The 27,049-nt window shown below is 40.4% G+C and overlaps 1 protein-coding gene across 10 annotated transcripts in view; it reads left to right on the top strand.

Moving 5' to 3' along the window:
* Positions 1-27,049, top strand: part of GRIA3 (glutamate ionotropic receptor AMPA type subunit 3) — a 433,486-nt gene that overhangs the window by 318,625 nt on the left and 87,812 nt on the right. For all 10 annotated transcript variants that reach the window (XR_002441456.1, XM_021405730.1, XM_021405731.1 and 7 more), the window contains one exon: positions 4,658-4,897. Coding sequence is in view for 9 of the 10 variants with exons in the window: in XM_021405730.1 (XP_021261405.1) it covers positions 4,658-4,897 (240 nt within the window). In the remaining variant the exon portion in view is untranslated. The remainder of the gene's footprint in view (positions 1-4,657; positions 4,898-27,049) is intronic.

Genomic DNA, 27,049 nt, shown 5'->3' with positions numbered 1-27,049 from the left:
GCATCCCCAGAGTAGCTCCTCCTGCATTTGTGGGCACTGCTGTGCTCGTCTCCTCGGGGCTCCAAGTAGAGAGAGACTGCCTGTTCATTCCATGTACTGAAATGAAAGGGAAAGGAAGAAGTAGAGGCATTGTCAGTCTCTCTAAGAGCCAGTATGCTTACTGTATGAAGTGGAGTTAATGATAACCCTTGTATTGTTGCAGCAAGGAAGTCATAGTTTGGAGACTTTAAATAGAAAATAGCAAGTAGTCTGCAATAGGCCGTGTGTTATTCCATTAGAATGTAGTGCCCTTAGTCCGTTGGCAGAGTTTGACAATGAGAATTGTGGAGAATCCAAGACAATTGGCAGAGGAAAGTGGAGGGAATAAAATTATTTCACAGCTGAGGGAAAGGCAGAACACAAAACTGGGGAACTGATGGGAGCAACAAACAGTATTGTCAGTTGTCATTGTACTCCTTGGGAGAGTTTCAGCCCAAAGAAGGATATAATTATCAATAAAACAGACTTTACAGTACCCCTGTGATATGGCTTTGTTTTGTCAGACCATCTTACAGGGCATTTATGTTCACAAAGTGGAAATGACTTGTCCATACAAACAAGCATGAAGAGGGAATTGTGTCCTAGGTGTTGTAATTGTAGCCCCTGTCTGCAGGGCCTGCAGGGTGCAGAGGGCCTGCATGCCGTGCTGGGGAGCATCAGTGGCATCATCAGGTGGAATGACATGTTAAGATCCACCCACATATTTTTTATGTTGGATTTATTCGTCTTTTCTTTAAACAAGCAAAATCCAAACCTACTTGTAAATGTTCCTAGGAAAGTTTCAGTTGTTTAGCGTGAGAATTGGACTGAAAATAAATAAATAAAATAGGTGTCAGAGAAGATTTGACTTCAGCTTGCAGGCAATAGATAGTAGGGATGTCAGAGCCTGTACAACCTTGCTATGTCAGGAGTACTCACAGTCACTAGAAGGTAGGAGAGCTAAATACAGCTAGTAAGCAAAAAATAAATTAAAAAAGGCGCAACACATCTAATTACTTGTGTGAAATGGGGCATTTTTTGAGATTCTGACCTGGAGCATTCATGGGGTTGGAGTGAAGAAAATGATGTCTGGTTAATCTCGGCGAGTTTCAGTGGAGGGGCTGATGTGACTGGAGGGAGGATGGAACTGCTGGCAGAGCAACAGAAGCTGGGTTCACCGAGTCACGCTGGTGTCTGGATGGCTCAGCTGCTGTTCAGTTGAGAAGCGAAGATTTAATTTATTTGGTTAAGATTGTGTTTGTATTGTTGGTGCTGTGTATGTGTTTTGTTGCTGTTTCTGCTTTTGTTCTTGTTTGTTTGTTGGTTTTTTACTATTATAATTTTAACAAGTCTGCTCACCGCTGTGATCACTCTTGCTCTGGGCGTTTTCTTTCCTTGGCAGAAAACAAATCAGTCTCATGACCCAAAAGTTCCTTCTCTTGTCTTGACATGCTTGAGAATTCCCAGGCTTCTGCCATACATCCCTGCCTTTTTTGAAACTGATGGCATATGGCATCTTACTCTCAGCTTACTCTGACAACAAGTTCAGAGTTAAGCCTCCCTAAATAAAGTTGTATCTATCTTGCACCTGATGCCAAAGTTACAGCTTATTGTGGTCCTCTATTGGATAGGAGCTACTTAGAACCTCTGTCCCTCTCCTATGGAGCTTACAGCTTTTTCACACGAGGTGGTAAAGTAACTTGGTGGTGTGCTGTCCTGGAAATGGTTCTGCATCCTCAGTATTAGAAGCAGTAACTGTAATTAAGAACACATCGCAAAGATGAAGCCCATTTTTTGAGGAATGGTTTCATCAGGATTCATCCAAATCAATTCTTTAATGCCAGAGTACGTGTTTGACCATGTGCACTTTTCAAATAGGGAAAAACAAATGTAAATCAATGGTGATTAATTAAGGAAAATACCAAAATTCTTACTCTAAAATGAGGATTGTTCTGATTGTCAATGGAAGGTAGCTTGTATTAAGAGCTTAAAGCTAAGGTTTAGTTACTTTTTTTTAGTAATTACTATTTTGCTTTGATTTAGAATAATTTGATGTTATTATACTAATGTAATTAAAATGAATGTAATGATGTGTTTGGTTTTTGATGGCCATGACTTCATCGATGTCTTCAGTAGGTTCATCTGATCACACAGGAGATTAGGCCACAGAATAAACAAAAGACCCAACGCTACAAAATCATAACAAAATTGTCAGTTCAGAAACACAAATGAACATTGAGGACCAAGATAATTGGTCTTTTATCTTCCCCTTATAAAAACAAAGGTTTATTTGGCTTTTAAATGGGCCAGTAAAATTGAATTGGCACCCTACAGTGCATGCAGAATAGACAGTCGAGAAGAATAAGCTATAAAGAAAAAAGCAGAGATGTTTAAGAGATGAAGATATTAAAAGCTGGTCTGCTGATAGCCTATTAAAAGCATTAAATTTTAAAGATCTGCAGCGAACAGAGAACTAAGTCAGGAAATAGGACTGGGCAGGGGGATACATTTTTTAGAACTTATTGTTGGTGATCCTGCATAATTCTGCAGGAAAAATAGTTGCAAGTGTCTGAAAGGCCAGATCAGGAGCTCTTGGCTGCACAGGGATGCCCCTGCCAGCAGCAGCTCCATCTTGGCTGCTGGGTATTGCTTGGAGAAGGTCCTGCTTATGGTCAGGATGTCCACAGCCTGATTTCAATCTCTGCTTACTCACTGATTGAGAGTGGGCCCTATGATAACATAAGCACAAGCTATCATATCAGGTAGGCATTAATTCCATATTTTAAAATACCCATGCTAGACAATTTTGTCCAAGAGACAGAGACTTTGAACTGTTTTTGAACTGCTCCCCACAGTGCCTGTGTCAGACACAGGTACCAGATCTCCAGCAGCAGCAGATCGCAGGGCAGACCAGTTCTCAGCTGGTTCCCAGCACAGCACTAAGGAACTGGTCCATGCTGGAGCCAACTGCTGCTGCTCACCCACCTTCAGGATTGTACCCAGTCTCTCCACCCACTCTACGGGATGTAGGAACTAGAAGCCCTAATGAGATCTAATCTGTATTCTTCATTATCATTCTAAACTTAGATGTCATGGTGTTTTCTGAGCCCCCAGCAAATCTTTATTCAGGTTCCTATAGCTCTCAGAGATTTCATTGGAGTCATAGTTCAGAAGTATTCTTGAGCCTTAGAGCTGATAAGAAAGAACAGGTGAATCTGGGATCACTTGAAATACTCTGGGCATATTCCAGCATCAGGAGACTTTTGGAGATCTGTTTTGTTTGCGTTGCGAGAATGGTTATTTCCTGGAATACACTGACTTGCTTTTTTTTTGCTTTCTCCTCTGTAAGAATCTACATAAAAACTGGTAAACTAGGCCATTAATAAATATGTAAGAGAAGCCTGATCCGTGAGATACTGACTCAGTGTATGTGAGGACACCCAGCTCCTGCTTGCCCCACTTCAGTGACTGTTATGATGGAATTAGAGGGTTTATATGCCATTGAAATGATTTGGAGACTGCCAGACTTTCTAACGTAGTCTTTATTTTTCCCCTTTTCTTCACCTGTAAGTTACTGCCTTTTATTTGTTACTTCAGCGGATAATTTTTATGGTAGCTTTTCTACTTTATATCCTGCTGGTATGTAGTTTAACGAAATGCCTTTTGAAACCGTGTGTTTAATTCCTCAGTCATGCCTCTGGGAATTAATTCCTGCTGCATTATAGCTTCTTTTATATCTTTTCTTCGCTGTGGTTGAGAACTTCTGCAAACTTTTCTTTAGGATATCAATACTTCTTATTCCCTCTCCTGCCTCATGTGCATCTCTTTTCTGCCTACATCAGCTGTTATTTGCTGCTGGTGTCTACTTCTGGTCAAGGCCTGTTAGAGTGCCTTAGACACTTAAATAAATTCCTTAATGGCATTACTATGTTTGCATCTGCACCTCTGGAAGAAAATTGAATTTTCACACCTGAGTACCTATCTTAGGTGTTATCTGTGAGGCCAGTGAGCTAATATGGTGGAGAATCCTTGAAGAAATTACTTTAACAGGCTTTGGTGATTCTGAATAACATTTATGATAGGAGATGTTTCATGATGGTACTTACAGAAGTAGCAGTGTTGTATGTATTCTTTTAAAAGTTGTGTCTTCCTAACAGTAACATCTTCTCCTTGCTTTAATATGCAGTGTTTTGGCAAAAATAGTTAATGGGGCTGTTTGAAAATTGGTGTTAAATCCAGCTCTTGGCAAGTGGAATTGTTGACGTTGAGTCACCATTTTTCTTGGAAGCGTATTTTTCATTACAAATGGGACTTGCTTATCTCAGCCCAGAAATGTTTTGGTTTAGAAGTGCTGCTGTGCTGTAGCATGCTTCGTTTGTCTCCCTATCACAGTCACAGTCCTTGCTACGAACGGAGCCTTGCACCCGGCCTGTGAGGTTCCTTTGCCATGTATGATGCAATCTCTCTGTCAGCTACACTGAAGTTAGTATATAATATCTCATGAGTTCATTTCGTCTACTGCATCATACAGAATCATTTCAGGATTGCTTAGTGGGCTTACTTCAAATGTACTTCAGATTTTTTTTTTTTTTGCATTCATTATATTTCAGATTTTAATGCCCCTGTTTGTCTTTGTCAGTCTGCTCACAGTTTTCCAGAGGAGTTTATGCCATCTTTGGATTCTATGACCAGATGTCAATGAACACACTGACGTCATTTTGCGGAGCCCTTCACACGTCCTTCATCACACCCAGCTTCCCAACAGATGCAGACGTGCAGTTTGTCATCCAGATGCGGCCAGCATTAAAAGGAGCCATCCTGAGTCTCTTGACCTATTACAAGTGGGAAAAGTTTGTGTACCTCTATGACACAGAACGGGGTAAGCACTGTTGTTTTATGTGACTTTCCTATTTTATAATTTGCCACGAGTATTACCAGAATCAGTGAGTGCAGCCCATCCCAGGTTGCTTCTGCTTGCAGGTTGCAAATTCCTAGAAAACAAGTTTGTTTTGAAGGAACAAAAATGAAGGGATAGATGAGAAGAGGGCATCTTCATTGTACTTGTCATTTGTAAAGACGTTGCCTGGAGGAGGATACTGTTAGAAGTGTAAGCATTCAATTTGGAACACCTGGTTTCCATGCAACTGCAGGCTCAACAGTTGCCAGGATTTCTGAGTCCTTGCAAAATAAATAAAATCAGCTCTATGAAGACTACTGTTAAGCAAGACTTTCCACTCTGCATGACATTGTAAATCCCTCACTGCTTTACATAAATGTGCTGTCACTGGACAAAGACAGTCCGTGCTAAGATACATGCTGGAAATGTCTAGGCATCAATAACAGTCTAAGAATATAATGCATAATATGCTTTAGGGCTCTGCTGGAGAAAAGATGCTCTAGATATGTCACATGGATATTCAGAGATGAAGGTAGATATGCGACAGGAGTGACCAGAGGTACACATTACAGAATGAAAATACATTAAAGTCAGTGTATCCATGCTTGAACCAACTGCTGACTAATTGCTGCACCATAGGTAACAAATCCTGTCAAAGGCAGATCTAAACAGCAGAAGCCATTTTCTGTGAGAACACTTGCATATTTCTGTGGAGCTGTTGCCAGCTTCTCTGAATGTACTGAATTTGCTTAGATACAGAATTTACCTGTGTATAAATTCTTTCATCAAGTAGAAGTGTTGCTGCCCTTCTTACCAGTTTTGTCATTAACGACTCCAACACCTTCAGAGGAGTCTGGGTAGAGCCAAAGAATCTCTGATTCGTTTCCCAATTCCCATAACAAAGTTCTGATGCCCTGAGCTACTACATATTGGATAGACAGCGAGTCTTCAGTGGCTCTGCTCACTGAAGATTAATGATGTCACCCGACTAAGGACACACTGTACACTGAAAGTGGTTTTTAGACTGCTAACTAGCAGAATGCCAGGAATTGAGCATTTCTGACTAGTCTGGATATGCTAAGTATTGCTTACATTGAGGTCAGTAGGAAAGATTGGGTAGGAAAGTATGGAAAAGCTGAGAGTGCCATGAGTTTTTAAATCACAGGACTTGCTGGTGAAATTAGCCCCAGGAATCTTGCTTAACTTGTGTTGCTTTCTGCCTATTTACTTTCCATTCACACACTACTAACAATCTTAGAATTACTAATTAAAATCACGTTGTGAGCCCACTGTGGCTACTATGCATGCTATGTTAGCCATATGTTATGTCAGACATTCAGACCAAGGCTACCAGAGTGGGGAATCTGAGTTAGATGAGAGCATAGCTGGCTCTAGGATTATAAAATGTAACTGAGGGTTAGAAGATAAAGGACACCGGTGTCTTTGAGATGGAAGAGGCATCAGTGTATATACATAGCTTGATGATGTGCTTTGAGTTGTTTCTGGTGTGTGTGCTTTGAGATACACTTGCCACATCTTATCTTTCCTTTATGTATATGCTCACTGCTGTTGTTTGATAACATATTTGCCTTCTGCTAAAACAGGAGCAAGAATGGACGGTTAACTGTATTCTGCTACTATGGGTTTATTCAGGTTATAAAACAAACCTGGCAGCAGTTTTATCAGATCTATAATTACTGTATTTTTCCAGCATTAAAAGAAATTTAAAAGGTTCATATAGGAGAGTGCAGGGCATTAGCAAGTGAGAAGCAGACGTTATATTCCTTCCTTTGACAATCAGTAATCATGGATGACAGCACCTGAAACTTTTGGCACTTCCAGTAGCCTTCCTAATCTCTTGTGATAGGCATTCGGATACAAAAAACATCCCAAGATCTTCCATGTAATGGCGAATGACTCCTCGTTTCAGATAGCAAATAAGACTATCTGTGTTCCTTATCCTGAGATACCACTACAAATGAAAACACGAGGGCTGTTACAATTCTTAGTAATTCCTGTATTAAAAACTTCAGTGCTCTGGGGCACTAACACTGCAGAGAGAAGGTGCTAAGCAATTCACTGCCAATCCCTGGAAGAAATTATCATTAAATACTGCCTTTTAGGAAGATCATCATCTCACTGGTTTGTTCTGAGAATCTGAGAAATTGCAAAACATTAGGCTGCTCTTTCTTATGGCGAATATTAGTTATGGAGTAAATTGTTCTTGCAAGCAGTTTTGCAATGTTCTGCTCAAGCCAAACGCTGCCATGTATTAAGTATTGCATTGACTATTAATAAATACCACAGTGTATTACAGATGCTGTACAAAAACTGAATAAGCCTTCTTGTGGTTTTATACTGCTCATTGAGCTATTTCAGTGCAAGCTTAGGAGAATGGACAGTCGGCTTCTTTATAAAATTGCTTTCCTTAAGCATTGTTTTTTTTTTCCTTTTTTGCCATCGAACAATATAATCGTATGGTTTCCCCCTCAGTGACAGTAGGCACAGTACTGTGGCATTTGGCTCCTGCAGTGAAGACAAAAGATAAATCTCCAGCAGCAGAACAAAGATCTACAATGACTTAGATAGGTGGTGAAGCTTTTGATGCAGTGAGTTAATGTGTGTGCATTGTATATGTTTATTGTATGCAAGTACTTTATTTTCTGTTGCTATGTGATGGCTGAATGTTGCAGATAGTGCTTTCAAATGCATATTTATGTGCAGGTGCAAAATTGAGTTTCTTAAAAACAGGAACTTGGCTGCTAAAGCACACAGAAAGACAAATAAAGCCCGAGATTTATGAATTCCAGAAGCAAGACGTATGTCTTATTGCTTCCTTCAGCTGCTGGACTTACTCTCCTGTAAAGAAACTGAAATTTAAGAGAAATACCAAATTGTGTGTTTTCCTGTACCAGCAGAAAATATGTATATATACTTTGCATTAGGAAGTATCTGTTAGGGGAAGAAAGGACATTAAGCAGTGCTTAGAAGGAAAAGTCCTGTGCTTAATTCCATGCTGCATGCTTTAGTTCATGTGAAAAGGAAAGGCAGAGTTTTCCTCTGTATTAACCCAAATCAGTAAGTTGACACTGTTGGTTGCTGTGATACGTGTGAAACATCTGATTAATTATATGGTGCTAACTGCCTCACTGGGCTTCTCTGCGGTAGAACTAAGACTAATTAAGATTATGTCTGGATGAAGTGAGATGAGGTTACGCACAGAAAGCTGTTATGAATTTGGGTAACACTTGTCACGAAAGTCACCTTTTGCATCTCGTGCTGGGGATTATGTTTCATCAAAAATCTCAAGTTCATTTCCAGTCTTCAGGTCCATCCCTCCTCTTCTTGGTGTTAGTGCAGCCTAGGTGTGATTCCACTGAAGGCAGTGGTCTGGAGCAACACCAGTACGAAGGTGTGGAGAGGTAGGCTTGTGGTTTTCATAGTCTTCTTCACGTTCTGTAAGAGTGAAGCACTTCACTTTGTTTAATTATAAAAGTGGTACATTAGAATCACAGAATGGCCTGGGTTGAAAAGGACCTCAAAGATCATCGAGTTTCAACCCCCCTGCTGAGTGCAGGGTCGCCAACCACTAGTCCAGGCTGCCCAGAGCCACGTCCAGCCTGGCCTTGGATGCCTCCAGGGACGGGGCATCCACAACCTCCTTGGGGGATTAGATTACAGTACTGAAGCTTTATTTATTTAAATTCCCAGAATGTTTCTTAACTTACATTTCAGATTATTTTTGTCTGAGAAACACTGTTTTGTACAGATTCTTCGCTCCCCATCTGTCAGTACAACGCAGGCCTTTCATCCTAAGTTATTTTCATTTATCCTATCTGCTGTGCCCAAAGATGCCAATTTCAGCCCTGCAGATCACTTGAAGCAAATCGCACCAAGGGATCTCCGCTATGTGCATCTTCTTTCTCTTCTTTAGATCATAGTGAACTTCATCCTTGTAGGACTGTAGAAGGACTTTATGTTTGTATAATGCCAGCTTATGGAGCGGGACCTCAGTCCAGACAGAGGTGCACATTGGTCACCATATTTTTGGCATTGTAACTAAATAGCTGTCAAAGTCTGAAATTCTGTCCTTTTCTTTCAGTTCAGTCAGTCAGTAGGTATCTAAGGATATTTAAAATCAAGAAAAAAATCTTTGGTAAATAGGTTTACCATTGGCTGTTAAGTATTTTTTGATTGGTTAATGTTGGCTAAGTGAAAGCTGAGGCACATTAGCATGTGTCTAAAGACCTATCTTACGTGGCTAAGATTTCCAAATATTTGGTTTAATTTCTAAAAGCAGTTACATCTTTAATCCTTACTGCCACAGAAACACAAAAAATACAACCTGAGCATAACTGATAGGTAGGTATGCAGAAGGGCTGGAAGTTTAGCTCAGAAAAATATGATCTGTCCCATTCACCTCCACTGTGGTACTCTGTCGAATAAATACCAGGTAAATAGCAAAAAGATAAAAAAATAAAATAAGAAAAAAGAAAAGGAAAGAGAGGAAGAAAAGGAAACAGTGCAACTGTAAGCTTCCTGATGATTATGCATAAGGCATTGAGTTTTCTTAAACTGGGTTCAGTACATGGCAATGAGGTCTGATTCAGTGCTGCTAAAGACAAAGAATAACTCTTCTGTTTAGTTCTGCTTTTACAAAATGAGGTTAGTTATCTATTGCTATCAAAGGACAAGACACTGCTGTACTGCTTTCCCTGGGGAATGAGAGATCTGAGCTGATAAAAGAAGAGGCCTGTAGAACCAGGCTCATAATATCTTCCACAGAATTAGAGTGATGGATATGACTGGGGGGGTGAAATAGTTGCACTGAAAAAATACTGATGTGTAGGGCATAACGTTTTTGGCAGAACATCTGGGATCAAATTAATTTTTTGTGGAATCTGGCAAGACACTGCTTTGATAGCTGGTGAGTTCTCAGGGATTTTGGAATGTCAGGTGCTGGTACAACTTAACTGTGTGGACTGAGTCTCTGCTGGAAACAGCAATGAAAAATGTAATCCAGCGTGGAATGACTGACCCATTTTTAATCACCTTCCATTAGCAGACAGATGCAAAAGAAGTCCTCTTAGCACAGAGCTGGTTCCTTAAGTTCTGTATTGTCTTTCTGCATGTCAGGAACTTTTATATTCGTTCCTAGAGATCATTCTTCAATAAAGGGGAAAAAAGGAAAATGGCGGTAGCAGCTACACCAGCATTAGCAAAACCTGAATTCAGCACCTGCTGAACAGTCCAATGTCAGAAGAATCAATAGCTGAGCTGTTCATTAACATGTTTGTTCTTCAGAGCAGGGGAGTTCCACTGGCTGCAGGGCCGCTCTGACTCCCCTGCAGGAAGGGGGAAGGACATAAAGCAGATTCACAGACAGTTTTCTCAGAATTAAATGTGGGGCTTTTCAATGTAAAAATGATAATTCTTGTTTATAAGTATGCGTTTACCTCTTTAATTCACAGTTGCATCTGTCAAGTTGATAAAGCGTATTTTGCTTGCACTTTCCGAATCGTGAAAGGATTTAAAATCTTGACTTTATTATCTCTAAATATCAGTCCTTGGCAAAGAATAGCAGGACATACAGAGCATGTTTGGAAGCCTATAAAACACCGATGGAATCAAAATGGGCAGGAGTTACAGTATACCTTGATTCCACTGAGCTTTCTGGCTCCTTTGCTGGAGTGTTTTAGCCAGCAGCCCAGGATCACGTGCATGACACTTAGGCAGTATCAGTTGCTAGCATTATAAGATAGCTGTGTAGATGACCTGCCATGTTCTCTCCCACTTCTTTCTTTGGAACGTGCACAATAGGGAATAAAATCTTGTCAAGACCTCCAACACTGAGTCCCTGTGTCACAGGAACAGATGTCATCATGTCTGTACATGTGGAGAGCCTTGTGCCCCAGTAACTGCCACGCAGAAGTTTACTTCTAAGTCATGGCCTCAGTGGATCTTACAGCGTGGCCACAAAATGTTGGCTCTCCTTGACAGGATGTGATGTCTGCTCTAGCTTTCAAGCTCTGATACAACAGAGATCACACACACAGTTTTAAGACCCTTGTGGTAGAAAATCCATTATCTAGATTTAAAGAGCGATCAAACCCTATGTAGTTATGTGCAATAAGAAAATGATCTGTTTCTTTCACAATCAGCCTTTTAGGAATGAATGATTTTACCATCTTGTAATGCCTAGAACTTGTATTTGTATTGAATAGGAAGTCATAGATACTGCTTAGCAATGTTTGTGTGAAATATAAGTAATTCACCCTGACAAAGAGGCAAATTTTGACATTCTTATTTAGGGCACATTGCTTCATTGCTTTCAGCAGTATAATGTATGAACTAAGGCACTGTTCAGGAAACATGCCAGAATCCTAACTGAAATATTCCAGGATTGCTTTACTGATCATCTTTACTGCCTAAATGTGTTAGGGAACAATCTGAGCCTGAACAGTTAAATCAAGCTTTTTGATAATCACCCTCCATTTATTTCCTCTGAAACCTGTAAAGCGTCATACAGACTCCCTCTATTTTGGTCTCTGTGGTGCAGAGATACAGAAGAAAGCTCTTTTACTGATCCTTCCCCAAACAAACATTGAGACCCTGTGTGGGAGAATGGATGCTGGCTCTTTTTTTAGCAAACTGAGCCTTAAGCATTTCTCTCCTGATCTTTCCCATTAGCTGCTATGTGTTTAGCTTACCCCTGCTAATCGCATAAATCCTTTTTCTAGCCTATGAACAAAAGGAGTGAATCAGCTTTGAAAGTCATCCAGCATGAGATGCATTGTATTGGCAAGACGAAGATACAGCTAGAGACAGAGTTCATCCTGGTATTCTGTACTGAAGCTCTGTGCCACTTTACAAGTTTTATGTGTACACAGAGGGTTCAGTTTGGTGTTGAGATGTCCAGGCAAAATGCCTGAGCATCCCTTGAAGCTGCTGGAACATGCACTACTGTCAGCAGTACTTGACAACAACGAGTACGTGCACATGTGCAACAAATGTGTCTTGTTTCATGAAGCTGCTGAGAGTAAGGAAGTGTGTCAGCCCACCCATGAAGAATGGGGACCAGCAGAACAAGAGCATGGTGTATCAGAGCCCTGATAGCGCTCACACAGCAATGCTGTGCTGTCATTCCTTCTCCCATCCACACATAGCGGTGTTGGGATAGGGTGTTTATGGGAGCTTCGCTCACAGTGTGAACCCAGTTGTGGCTAAGACCATCAGAATCTGACCTCAGAGTGTGTGAAATCAGCTTGTGGAAATGAGTCAGAACGCTCAGGGATACAGACTGTGAGCTGGGAAAGTCCTGGATAAATATTTTCTGGAATCCCAAAGCAGGATGTGTGTTACTCGGGTAGCACTAACGAGAGCAACTGGTACTCTCAGGTGTATGAGCTGAAGCCTGATTATCTTACATGGGAAACAGGAGAATTGCCCATGCCATTGGGATGGAGTAAGTTCTCAAGGCTTTGCATTTATTAACTGGCTTGTCTAAATGCATGCATTTAATTACTTAGCTTTACATGTATATGCATGTCTTAATTTTTGGTATAGCCATAACACATTTAATTTTTGTATTAAATGTACTAGTAATTAAAGTAGCAGAAGCGTTTTGTTTTGTGTGTATCAGCAAGGTTTAAATGGTCAGAATCTCACATTTCCAGATTTCTTGAAACAAAGATAATAGTGAAGGCATTTTCCAAGCGCAGGTGGAGCAGGGGAGGGTTGAAAAGATACATGAGAGGAGTTGTTGGCGTTTTTGCTGTGAGATAAGGGCAAGGACTTGGCACAAAGCCAAGCCTTAGAGGTGAGGAAGGGCTTTGCTTGGAACCAGAGGAGACAAGGTAGAATTTGTTGATCTCAGGGAGGTTGTGGGGCATTTTAGACAAGAAAGATGGGAAGAAGAGTACTCACATATGAAGGACTGTAAATACACATATCAAGCTTATTCATTTAACCCATCTCATCCAGCAGCTCTGTGAGTTTAGCTAGAGCTACTTGGAATCTATTATTTTGTACTGATATCTACAGCACAGCTTTTACAACTGGAAACCAGTGCTGACTTTGGCGTATAGGTGCACAGAGCAAGGCAGCCTAGCTTTACCTGGGGGACCTGTGCTGATTCTGTTCATGGCAGTGAACTGTCTTGTTAACTTGAAGTCTGTGTAACGGGGTTGGTTTTTTGAGTGGGACTGAAGAAAGAAGCAGTATTTCATGATGAACTCAAGATGAAGTAGTATGCATCAAAAAGAGAGAGATGTATAATATTGCATTAGTATGTGAACTTTAACTTGTATTTCCATGGCGTTGCCTGCTCTGGTTATCACATTTTCCAAAGGAAGATGATTTTGATATCCTGTACCTTAATGCAGTTACAGTGGCAGTATTTAGCATTTTTGTCTTCTTACAAATTTGTATGTTTTATCATTCTCTGTTGGATCTTGACTCTGCATTTACTCTTCCTATGTATCATTTTTTTTTACTAGAACTAGTTCATTTTTAACCCAAGTGAGAGGTATTACTGGTGGCCCGTGAAATTTTGAGGAACTATTATTGTTTCTTATTCAGAACAAGGGGACAGATTCCCTACGTAAGCCACAAGAGCCTTTGCAGCCTTGAGGTCATGGTGTGTTAGTAGACAAATGGACACCATTAACTAGGTGAAGAATGCCTCTGGAGTGAGCACAGGGTGTTGTGGCTTAATGGAATGATATAGGAGTAACCGTAATGGGGGCAAGTGGTAAAAACTGCCGAACGCAAAGGAAATGTCTTCAGTGCTTGAGGAGTATACAGCTGAATTGGAGCATCTGAACAAGCAGTTAAATCAAATCTTCTTTCTTAGATTTGCCTGAGATACTGAAAATTAGGCTCTCAGCTAAGCAATAACGTTCTTTTCTCACTCCCTAAAGAGGGGCTTCGTATGCAGCTTGAATTTCTTTTGATACAGGACTGTATAGCACGCTGGATGAATGGTGTGTAAGAGCTTGGCTTTGTTAGAGGCACTTGGTGCTACTGAAGTGATTCCCATTTGATGGTGTCAAACAACAGTGTACGAAGATTAGCCACACCTGTGTAGAGCAAACAGTGGTTGTGATCCTGTTCTTCAGATGGAAGATTTGAGGCCCTCATCAGGTTAGCAGCCTGATCTTCATCTGCTTACATCTGTGGCTGAGTTCACACCTCACTGAGCTAGGATTTACGAGATACGCTGAATGACAGACTGCAAACCAATGGCCAGCTTACTAGTGAAAAACTGTTTTTCATATTCCTACACAAGGTTTGTCTTCCCTTAAATTTTATTGTGAATTTCCCTTCTCACATAGGAAAAAAACTTGAGGCTTCAAAGAAACACTTCATGGATTAATAAGAAGCTTTGCATTTAAGGTACTTAATCAAGTGGTGTGTGCCATGGAGTTTGCATGAAAGATCCATCGGTTGCAGCATCAGTATTTTCCTTCATCTATATTTGATCTACACACTTTCTATATTTGGCCCCATTAGGGGTAGTTTATTCTCCTGTGCTTCACAACTGACTAAACTAGTTTGACCGTATGCCTTTTGCTTCCCAGAAGATATCAGCTGACTCAGGAAGCATAAAGATGACTCAGATGCTTTGTAGAGAGAAAAATGTATTCCTGATAAACCCACTCATCTGGCAAGTGAAGTGACCTCATATTGTATTTGGGTTAAGGATTCTTTTAAGGATTTTTCTCTCAAGGAGACAGATTTTTCTCGTGTTTCTACTGAGACATTTGAAATCACACCGTTTTTTTTCTCTTCTTTTCCTTTTCTTTTTTTCTTCTTCTTCTTTCTCCTTCTCCATTTTCTTTTTCCTTTTTTCTTTTTCTTCTTCTTCTTATTTTTATTTTCCTTTTTCTTTTTCCTTTTCCCTTTTTTTCTTCTTCTTCTGTGAGCATGCATTCCAGAAGCTGTGTGAAGCAGTGTACTGCTGTAGTACTGTGGAATGAAGAATATCTCCATACAATGATTAAGTATTTATCTCTGAAGAAAAAATGTTATAGAGTATAAAATTAACATCAGGAGCTTTTCACAAGTGCTTATTCATTTCTTCAGCTCTAGATGCACAGCTCTTGCTGGCCAGCTCTTTTGCTTTGATTCATAATGCAGAGAAGAATCAGTGGGAGAGAAAGGTGACCTAAAGTTTTATTCCTCCTGATCCTAAGCTCATCATCTTCACGGCCTGTTGCTTTGCACTTAAAAATATTTCTGACTTACCTTGGTTGCTAACAGCCCAAAGAAACAGATCACCAGCCAGTGATTTGCAGAGCATAGCAGCATTCAGTCAGAGCTCTTCTTTAGTTTATTAAAGTGATTAAGCAGAGTTGTCATCTCTTACAACAGCAAAGTATGTCCTTCGTTGATGGTGGTTCTCCTATTTTTACCATGCAGACTGGGTGTGCCATGACACCTGGATTTGCACGAGAAGTACATCTGTGCACTCTCCAGGTGAATGGGATTGAGCCAAAGGAAGACAAGGTGTTTCTGCCAGGGCAGTGGTCACTTAGTGAGCAGTGTGGGCCAATGCATCGTGTCTGAAACTGAAGAATCTTATACACCTGAACTGTAGCAACTTCTGTTGCCTGCCCCAGTGCAGTGATCTGTGCTGGAATTGTGAGTGTTATGATGAAACAGCATCAGTCTGAAGAGGTTAGCAGATACCAAGCACTGGTTGTTAAGATTTCTTAGAAGCTCCTAAGGTGTTGTTGGCTTTGGGGATATTTTTGTCAATGCTGATAATAATCATATGCAGTGAATTGCTGGGGCTGTACACATACCAGATATTAGAGGACTGCTGTAATTTGAGTGAACTGCTAATATTTGTACTGTTTCTGCTGCTGCTTATGAAGCTATAATTTATGTCTTCACTCTCTATTCATATTCAGAAGAGCAATAATTCATTTTTGATAATACAGATATTGATAATATACTCCGCTGTACTTGAGAAAGGGTTTATGAAGGAGCATGAGCACTCCATACGCTGCACTAAACCATACTACTCTAGGCCAGAGACTGATCCAAATTGCTTTGTTTGGGTTCTTTTCTTTTATCAGCACTTCTGTCTCCTGAGCGTTTAACTGAGGGGCCTTACCCCTTAGTAAAAAGCCACTTTGAGCTATTCTAGCTTAGCCTAATGGTGAAATGGCCGCTGATGGGTGAAAAGTCCTCCTGCTCCTTTCATGTGGTGTGTGAAGCAGTCTCAAAGACAGTGGCTCTGGTCTGTTCTTAAGCAGACTAGACTGCAGAGCCGTAGTTAAGAAGACTTCTCCAGAGAAGAAAATACATGGCAGTGGTTATTAAAGATATTCTCAGGGTACTTTAGAATATTTTAGGCACTCTGAAGCCAAGTAAATAGCGCAGCCAATTTTAGGTGTCTCTTCCAGGAAGGTGGTTCATGTTGATCACTCTAAAGGCATATTATCGCAGTCTTTGTCACAAAGGCTATATATGGCACTGTAAATTTCTACTGTGATCCCCTTGGTGATACAGAAATAATGATTTTGTCTCAGAATTAATATGGGAAAGCATTTATTAAAACTCTTGGGTGCCTTCAGTATCTGTGGTATAGTTCATATCCAAGTGTGGGTGGTTCTAATGGGTGAATACATCAAATAAACGAAAATGTTGGATAAAGTTGTGATATAAACAGTGTATTTCCGCTATTAGATGTAATTTTCAATTGCCATTACATCCTGCTGAGCAATCTAAAATATGTGGAAGAATCCATAATTATCACTCATCTTTATGAAATGTCAAAGTCATATACTCCATTGACCTCAATCTATGTGCATTAATTCATGAAGAAATTAATTTGATGAGTTTAAGTCAGAACTGCAGTATGAAATCCTTTCAGTGCAGTTTAATTATTTTGCCAGCATTATATATACATAATACCATCACAGTCTAGACTGCATTGTGTCATGATCTGCTTCTAAGACTAAAGTTATTGTAAATGTGTTTCTAGATCAAAGAATGCTATTTGCTGCAATCTTATTTCTTACTGGCTTTTTTTACCTTGCTTAAAAAAAGGGAAATTACAATGTTATGAGAAAATATGAGTCTTCTTTTAGTGTAATGTAACATATCTTTTATTGAGAAGATAAGGCTTTATTCTTAAATAAAAAAAGAGGGGGGGCAGGGGTGAAGGGAGATGAAAAATAAAAAAGCTGGTCCTCTGACATTGTTTGCCTGAGCAAGATCAAACCTTTGCGCTGACTGCACTGGTGTCAGTAATTGCTCTGTATGCTCTGTAGCTAGAATTGCCTATTGCTTAGTAGTACTAGCATTATCGATCAGTTGTTTCTGTCCATGAACTGACAATGATAACCTCAAATTAGATCAAGATTTTATTAAGGGAAGAAAATCAAATTATGCCTGGCAGTAGACAAATAATGAGTTATATGAACATGTAGTTATTGCAATAACATTTTTTGCAGAGATGTCTTGAAAATAAAACTCAGCCCCTCCTGTTTTTCTGACATTTGTGGCACTATTCTCTGCCTCCCTCACCTACAAAGTGATGGGCAAGCCTACATGTTCGTAATGACTGTATCACGGCTGCCACAACCAGGGGAGAATTGAGAGGGGAGATCTGAGCTTCTCTCTGAAAGGGGAATTTCAGGGGAGATGTGTGGGGGGTTGAAGACAAGGATGCGTAAGTTATTGCAGCCTCAAGGCAGCGGTAATTTATGCACTGACAGTTTGAGTTTCATGCCATGCTATTTTAAAAGAGCCCTACGAAGTAACTGCCTCCGTTACATTAGTGCATGTGTTGGTTTTAGAGATATTCCACATCAAGACAGTTTGAACACAAACATTTGAAACACATTCATCACAATGTGGTCGTTGTCCTCCTTTGGTAAGGAAGAAAATATTAATTTAACAAGGATAGTTATTTTCCACATTTTAGCATGAATTTCAGCGCCCTGAAGAATTTTCCAGGGTTGTTTCATTGCTTGTTTGTTGGTTTTTCGATATGTTGGTGAAGGTGAAAATCGTGCCTGAAGATGACGCATGTATGTTGTATTGGTGTAATTATTATTTTAGTGGCACCATTTTGGTATGCTTCTCAAAGAAAGCAACAGAATGGATGTGATACTGCCAGGCAGTGCTCTTGCTCTGACATGAGCAGTATAATCATATTCATATATTAATGTACCGTTTCCTTATGAGGAAGTATTCGGCCTGGCTGTTTGATTATGAATTCCCACTTAGATATCAATGATTTCATTCAGTTTGGTAATTACATTGAAACTATCTGGAAGGATAAATAAGAACAGTGTCTTTGAAAGTTTGAAATGAATAGAATTACATTGAGTTTTCATTAATAATATATATGAAGCCAAACATATTAAGTATGAGCAGCTGCAGGCCATTACCATTTAGATTTAATTTAAATAATCTCTGAATTGACCTTCTTCAAAAGCTGGTAGACAATATAAAAACATCATTGTTGTCTGACTTGTAGTGAATTCTAGATGACAGTTGCATCTTCATAACACTTTATTGGGTCTCCTATGAAAGTTATGGATAAAAAGTTAATGGGAGCAATGATGCTATTTGTTCATAAGTTATAAGTGCCATTCATTTTGCGTAGACATCGTCATGGTTTATGCGGTATTCATTTGCATTTCTCTGCAGATAATGTTTTTGTGGCTTCAGTGGCCTCCCTCTATAAAGCTGGATTTTGTCCGTGTTTTTAACATTGAAACTTCTACTGCAGGGAATTCAGACTGCTGAATGTAACCAAGTCAGTTCACGTGTGCAAAAATCAGAATATGCCTCCGAGCCTGGTAAAAGTCATTACTGCAGCTCTCTGAAGTAAAGTAGTGCAGATTTGCAACAGGTAAAGATTTGACCTCTTGTATTTAAAAGTAATTTCATGACAGGTTCAGTGGAAACAGCAACAAAACTGTAACACAGATATAAAAACTGTACAAAATCTTGACTGTAAAAGAAGATGGAGAATTTTCCCATATTTTGAGCTTCAAATGTGTTCTTTTTACCTAATCTCAGAGGGGTGATTTTTAGGACTTATGTGAATAATAAATGCTATTTAATGTTTGCTCAAGAACAATAGGTTCATTGCGCCAATAATGAGAAGTTTTATTGTGGGTGACTTTGTAATATTTGATTATTGTTTTTTATACCTTTCTTGAATTCAGAGGGTAAAAACCCACCTAGTTGTTGTATCTAACCTACAGTTGCTGCTGAAGATGGGGGAGGGAATGCCTTCTTGCCTTGTGTTTCTGCAGCAACTACCACGATGAGGGTTCTTGAAAACTACTACACAAATAATTGCTCATTATTGCACCAGAATGAAGGCAAAAAGACAGGCATGTTTTGCCTGGAAAAGATTGGGAAATGTTCGGTGTAACAAAAATGGCAACATTCATTTTGGACCAAGCTGAGCAATTTTAGGTGTGGTTCATGTTACTTTAAAGATAACCTCTTGTTTAATCTTTGCTCAGATTCTGAAGTGAAAACACAGGTAGAATCATTTTGAAAATATTTTTCTTCCTTTTCTCAGCCAGAATTATGAATTAAGCTTGGCCTGAATTAACCTATTCTTGTGTTCCTTCACCTCCCTAAGCTCTATTTTTTCAGTATACATACTGCTCATTGAAAAGAGCTCACTGGCTCTATTACTGAACAGATGCAGCAGGAATTCATAGAATCATAGAATGGCCTGGGTTGAAAAGGACCTCAAAGATCATCGAGTTTCAACCCCCCTGCTGAGTGCAGGGTCGCCAACCACTAGACCAGGCTGCCCAGAGCCACATCCAGCCTGCCCTTGAATGCCTCCAGGGACGGGGCATCCACAACCTCCTTGGGCAACCTGTTCCAGTGCGTCACCACCCTCTGTGTGAAAAAACTTCCTCCTAATATCTAACCTAAATCTCCCCTGTCTTAGTTAAAACCATTCCCCTTTGTCCTATCGCTATCCACCCTCATAAACAATCGTTCCCCCCTCCTGTTTATACGCTCCCTTCAAGTATTGGAAGGCCACAATGAGGTCTACCTGGAGCCTTCTCTTCTCCAAGCTAAACAAGCCCTGTTCCCTCAATCTTTCTTCATAGGAGAGGTGCTCCAGCCCTCTGATCATCTCGGTGGCCTCCTCTGAACTCGTTCCAAGAGCTCTGCATCTTTCTTGTACTGGGGGGCCCCAGGCCTGGACGCAGTGCTGCAGATGGGGCCTCACAAGAGCCGAGTAGAGGGGGAAGAGCTGAGTAGAGGGGAATTGCTAACAGGACACTTCCCTAAAAGCTAAGTGAAGTTCTGTGCCCATCGGTGACTCATGCAGTGTATCAAAGAACGTTTTTAATTTATTTGAGAATGGCCAATGGCCACACTTTACAGAAGAAGAGCAGCCAGTGGTGAGCATGCTGCTTTTTGCCAAAAAGAAATGCATCAGGATCTTTTTCTGGCCATCTCCACATCTCAGTTAAATATTTTGTTATTCTGTACAAAGACATGATTTTACTGAGACTAGAACTATTCGCATAGCGGCCTTCATTTATTAGCATCAATGCTTAATTTTGTTTTAGAAGTAACTTTTTAGAAAGATCTTGGTTATGAAACTGTAAACATGTTATAAATCTTGTCCCATGCTGAATTTGTTCAAAAACAGAACTGTTATTTAGCATTGCTTTTTAAATCATTAAGTTACAGAATTACTGCCCTTCTACGTTATGTAAAATTATTTGGTGTTCATCGATCATGTATAGCTTTTTATAAATACGTCCTAAGTAAAAATTACCATTAACACTGTTTGCAAAGGCAAATATAGCAGACGTTTTGATTACAATTATCCAGGTATGGAACAAACTCTTTTTTATGTTTGTTTCATTTTCTGCTCTGTGTAGTCTTGTCCATATGACCCCTAAGTTCCTTAGTACAATGTTGATCATGTGTTGTCTTCGTAGATTTCTTAAACATCATTCACTTAAACAGTAAGCTAGTGAAGAGATTAATAGCATAGTATTTTATTGATGCAAACAAGAGATGTTTTCCCTTTGCCACAAGTGTTAGTTTGGATTTACATTAGGAATGATCAGGCACAGATGTCCAAACCGCAGCTATCATAAGGAGCTGCTTAAGAGCTAAGGCTGTGCCACCCGGATGCAAGAAAACCATCAGACAAAAAGTAGTCAGGTTCACCTGCTGTCGTATTTCTTGCAGGGTGCTTTCCAGAGAGTCAGCCTCATCTCTATTATTTTTGTCTTGTCACACAGAGAAGATGAATAGTGCTGTGACACTGCAGGGGTTGTGTGAAGCCATGGTGTATGGTTGTGCCTTCTCGTGGTGAGAGCGTTTTTGCAGATGGACTGCATGGACAAAGCCTGGCTCTGAGACTCTCTCATCTCTTACCCCTAATGCCATGTATCACTCATTCTCACACCAGCATCGCTGAAGTCCTCACAAATGCCATGATAAAAATCCCATTAAAGCTGATGACAGCTTTTCCTTCGTCCTATTTGATTTTCAAAGCAAAAATCGTAAGCATTGGAATAGAGTCTCCAAAATCCACTTAGCTAAGTAACAAAAAAATTACTCTGCCAGGAAGGCAAGCTTGTCTCTCCTGCTTGTGGCGGACAGAGAAGTTGGTGTTTGTTCCAGAAGCTGTGTCCCTGATCACAGAGGACCACTGCATGCTATTGCATTCTAGCAAAATGGCTCAAGAAAGGATCTACCTACCACAGTGTTATAAGGCAGTGTGGCTCCTCATCCTGGCCTCTTTTTAGACAAAATCAAATTCCAAGATAATACCAGCTTTTTCCCACGCAGTTGATAGAAGTGTATCATTTAAGAGGCAAGCTTTTAACTCAGCCGCAAATGGCATTGAGTTGCTCCAGGGGAGGTTGAAATTGGAAATCAGGAAGGGTTTATTTATGGAAAGGGTAGTTAGGCATTGGACAGGCTGTGCTGGGAAATGGTGGAGCTGCCATCCCTGGAGGTTGATTTCAGAGACAGCGGTTTTTGTCCCACTGTATTCTGCAATGGGGCAATGCTCGCCTCGAGCACTGGGTGCACTTTTGGGTGCCACAATATAAGAAGGACATAAAACTATTAGAGAACATCCAAAGGAGGGCTACAAAGATGGGGAGAGCAAACGTATGAGGGGTGGCTGAGGCCCCTGGATTTGTTGGACCCAGACCAGAGGGGGCTGAGCAGAGGCCTCATGGTGGCTGCAGCTCATCACAGGAAGCGAAGGGCAGCGCTGAGCTCTGCTTTCTGAGGGCAGCGACAGGGCCCAAGGGAATGGCATGGAGCTGTGTCAGGGGAGGGACAGCTGGGGGTGAGGGAAAGGGTCTACACCAGAGGGCGGTGGGCATGGAACGGCTCCCAGGGCAATGGGCACCACCCTGAGCTGCTGGAGCTCAAGAAGCATTGGTACACCACTGTCAGACATTGGGTTTGGGTTTTGGGTGGTCCTGTGTGGAGCCCAGGATTGGACTCAATGGTTCTTGTGTGTCTCTTCCAACCTGGGATATTCTGTGTTTCTGTGATTCTGAGAGACGTGGATGCAGTGCTTAGAGACATGGCTCAGTGATGGACATGATAGTGCTAAGTGTGTGTCTGGGCTTGATGATCTTAAGGGCCTTTTTCAACCTAAATGATTATATGATTCTATTGTAAATTTAAACTTTGGAGCTTTGTTTTCTAATCATGCCTAGAAGTTACCTTATGCACCAGCTCTGCCTGCTTCATCAGTGGAATCTGATTAATGTTTATAAATACCTAAGGGGAGGTGGGTGGCAAATGGATGAGGTCAGGCTTTTCTCAGTGGTGCATAGTGACAGGACAAGGAGCAATGGCCTAATCCTTGAACATAAGAAGTTCTGTACTAAGACGTGGAAGAACTTCTTTATGATAAGGGTGATGGAGCACTGGAACAGGCTGCCCAGAGAAGTTGTGGAGTTTCCTTCTCTGGAGATATTCAAGACCCATTTGGACACCCACCTGTGCGACCTGCTGTAGGGAACCTGCTCTAGCAGGGGTGTTAGAGTCGATGATCTCTTGAGGTCCCTTACAACCCCTGCCATTCTGTGTTTTTGTGATTCTGTGAATTGTAGCAGCCAACTGCTGTGAGTTGCTTTGGAAATGCCAAATGGAGCCTCACCTTCTATGGGGAGGGACACAAATTAGGTGCATCAGCTTTGTGGGAGCAACGAGTCTGTTAAAACTGTCAGACTTGCTGACCATTCTATAAAGGCCATTCTGTTTGAAAGAGAATAAGCCAGCCAGAAAATGCAGCTTCTGTCTGGGAAAACAAACAAACAAACAGAGTAAGGGCACCGTAGCAGTGGTTTTGCCTTTATAGATCCCTGTGCTTTTTCTCCTGGGCATTCTTTCCAAAGGAATGAAGTATATTATCCATGTGACTTTTGGGAGGAAAAAGCATTTGAAATAACCATTTAGAATGCATCACTGAGGTCAGTGTGTGTACTTCAGACACACACACTGCAATTTTATTTACTACGCAGGGTAGAGGGAGGCAGTTTGTCCATCCAGCAAAGTGAGGAAAACCTGATTTCCACCACAATCCACTGGATGTGGAACAACTACTTTAGCATAGTCTGACTGCTGTCACATCATAAGCTGCTTCTCATTGGGACCTGTAGACTTATGGATGTTCATGTTTCTCAGGCCATCACGAGCCTGATTTTCACTTACAGTGGGAGAGGCATCTCTCCCTCAGTTCCTGCCTTCCAAACCAAGTGCTAGTAATGATGTTCTGCAACACTTTGAAGAAAGCCACAGTCCGGGTCCTCAAGTGCCAAGAAGAAGATTTAAGTTGTTCTTTAAAATAGAGCTACTGTAAAAGCTCATCATGTATGGCAAGGAGCTCCCATGGCACAGAAATGTTAGAGGTGGATCCAGTGTGTTTTTGAAGTTCAATATTGCTGCTCTGAGGAAGGATACAGGAAATGCATCTTCAGTAGGGATTGAAACCTTTCTCACATTATCAGTACCAGCTGTTTATTTAGGAGAAAAAAATCAAGCAAGAAAATATGAATGTCTGCTAGCAGAGATCTTTTCTGTGCCACGCCAGATATACAGCTGTATGCAAAATTCCTAGAGAAGCCAATGGGAAGTATGTCTAGTGCATTAGACACTTCCATGCTGCTTGAATCTCGTGTCTGTTATCCATGAACACGTGACAAGAAATGCTTTTTGTGACTTCGTAAAAGATTGTCATTGGGATTCAAATGTACCCTTTCTTTCTTCTTTTGCCATTAGAAAATCTACTCTTTAGAAAAGATCTAAGTTACTCCTGATAGACTGTGACAGCTACATACTAATTTCTTGTTAACAGACACAAGTTTCCACTTTGGTAAGTGCTGCTGGTACAAATTAGAGTCCTGGTGTTTGAAGGCATCCATCAGGAGGGAGCTAAGAAAGAAGAGCTGGAGATTATAAAGCTGGCAAATATCAGAGGTTCAGTTTCCCATTTCTACTATGTAACAAAATGAAATTTTATTTTGCTGCTTCTGTAATAATTTACTGTGCAGTTGGCCAAGTTAATTTTAATTTTAACAAGTTTATTTTTAACTTCAGGAGACCAACCAGATTACTGTATTTTACAAGAAATAATAAGCCCCCAGCAAAGTGGAAAAACTGTGGCAAATGCGGTGCAGAATCACAGGATCTCTTGCTGCTCTATGTTGAATGGAGTACGCAGTACAATACTGCATTTGATGCTGTTCCCTCTGCAGTGAATGGCAAAGCTCCCTGGAACTCAGTGCTGCTGGAGAAGTGTTCGGTGCTTGGGATAAAGTGAATCACTTCATGATTACTCTGCTTCAAAAGAAATATTTGCAGGTCTAGACAGTAAATAAGACTTCTGTATAGATGTAGAAAGGAACTATTACAAACCACTCTGTGGCCATGGCCTGATGAGCCAAATAATTACATGAAAAATATTGCAAATTGCTTGCTTTTAAATTCCAAATGCCATGAGGTCCTTTTTCTTTCAGAATTATATGCTTATAACTAAACTCAGTCTTTCTGTGAGCTCTTTTAGGAACAACTCATACTAATTACTTCAGGAATATGGCTGGCATATTCACAATTGAGCTCTAAATTCCCACAGAAATTCCAGATGTCTCTAGCTGAAGCAGATTTAGGCTCATGGTGATTGCCAGTGTTGTAAAACTCTGTGCAGGGAATGGAAAAGAACTAGTCCAGAGCACATACTGTTAATTTAGGTCTCATCCTGAGAGCTAAATCCCTTGGGTGTTATGGCCCCAGGAAGTAAGAGGGAGAAGAAATATTACTAAATATTACGGTATGTGGAAGATGAGGAGGTGGTGTTATGTGGAAGGCTGAGGAACTGAGAAGTCAAGTTGTTTCTCATCTGCTGTTCAGGATAGATAAAGGCATAAATCCATGCCCCTCTGGAATCTTAAATACATAAAGACATTTGGGAATGCACTTAAGTTGGGCTGAAGGTGTGCTGTGGCTTGTACCTGAACCACTAATGCAACACATAATTAATTGTGGAAGAGATGGGACGTGCTTAACTGCATGGTAGGACCATAATCTCAGCCCTGCATCTTTCAGCATGATTTCAGTTTTAATAATCCCTCCATTTCACATCATCCAAAGTGACAGAGGTGAATCGCAGTGGGGTGAGTAAGTGAGCAGAAGACATGAGATGTAGCAAGGAAGACAACGGTGCTCATTCTCATATACAGGAATGAAAATACCAACAAGATCTCCATTGCCAAAAGGGCCATCTAAAGAATGAGGGCAAAGATGCACAGTATAGAGAGGTTTTTTGTTTCATCTAAAAATGAAAGAAAGAAATCAGCAAAGTGATGGGCCATGCTCCAAACAGTCAGCAAGAAGATCTGGCATCAATAGCTAAGACTGAATGAGAGCTGGTGAGTGTAGAATTACATATGATTCATGACTTCTTGATATGCTGTGGTTTATAGCACAGTCATAAGAATCCAGTGTTTAAAGAACATACTTTTAAAATGCTTGTTTGTTTTTTTTTTTTTCAGAAACAATAGAACATCCTTCTGTAGAAATAAAAGTATTAGCTTGATATTCCACTGCAAGGGGAGGGTTTGTTAGCATTGAGAACCATCAGAGGGGACCAGCTCCCTGGAGTAAGCCTTACCATTATATTTTGAGCCTAGAACATCTGTACGTTAATAATTAGTCAGGTTAGATGCATTTTTTTTTAATTGAATTCAATTCCAATTGCTCACAGGCGTGACTGACCTGGTTTTCCCTTGCTTTTCATACTTGCATAGAGATTATTTCAGTGGCAGAAAATGTTAACATAAAGAAACCTTATTTAGTGTACTTGGGGAAAAAATAATGACTAAACATCTAAAAAGTGCCACTCTACTGAAGGAGGGCAGTGGTGGAGTGATAACCTTTTGTTTTTGAGTGTTCATTTGTGCAGAGCACTTACAACCTTCCCATTCTGTCTGTCAGGGACCTCACTTGTTCTGTGAGACCTTTCTCTGCCTGAATGACTGCAGTAATGATAAACTAAGTGATAAGGGCTGTCAGTACTTGTGCTTCTAGCTCTGTGCACCATTCACTATATATTTTCTCCTTCAGATTAGATAATACCATTTTTTTTTGCATATTTTATCATTGTAGTTGGCTAGCCATGCAGTCAGATTTGTGAGACTTCCGAGTCACGGAAGAGTAGTCATGCATCAGCGTAATACCAAAACAAATGGAATAGAATAGTTATTTTGTTTCACTGAATATCGGATTGAATATTCTAACAGCATATAAATGCTTTAAATAAGAGTAAACACTTGGCAGTGTAATTGGGTGCGAAGCCCAAAGTAATTGGAGTACTGAGGCTGACTGGTCCCAAGGATGTGTTTGTTACAGCTTCCTAATTTTACAAAATAACTCTGAGAAAACATTAAGAAGAATTTAGCTTCAAACTATGAAAATAAGGAGCTTGTAGGTTATATGCAAGCTCCCTTCCTTTTAACTATTCTATCACTGCAATAGCTGATAGTCCTATTCAGATGTGTGCATCCCATTTAGCCACTCCTTATCTGTGCACTTGTTGAACATGTTGCAATGAAATAACTAATTAACAGTGTATTCTGTGGAGAA

This window comes from Numida meleagris, chromosome 8 (genome assembly GCF_002078875.1).
Source record: "Numida meleagris isolate 19003 breed g44 Domestic line chromosome 8, NumMel1.0, whole genome shotgun sequence".
In the NCBI taxonomy this organism is placed as follows: domain Eukaryota; kingdom Metazoa; phylum Chordata; class Aves; order Galliformes; family Numididae; genus Numida; species Numida meleagris.
This window is presented reverse-complemented; position numbering and strand designations above follow the sequence as displayed.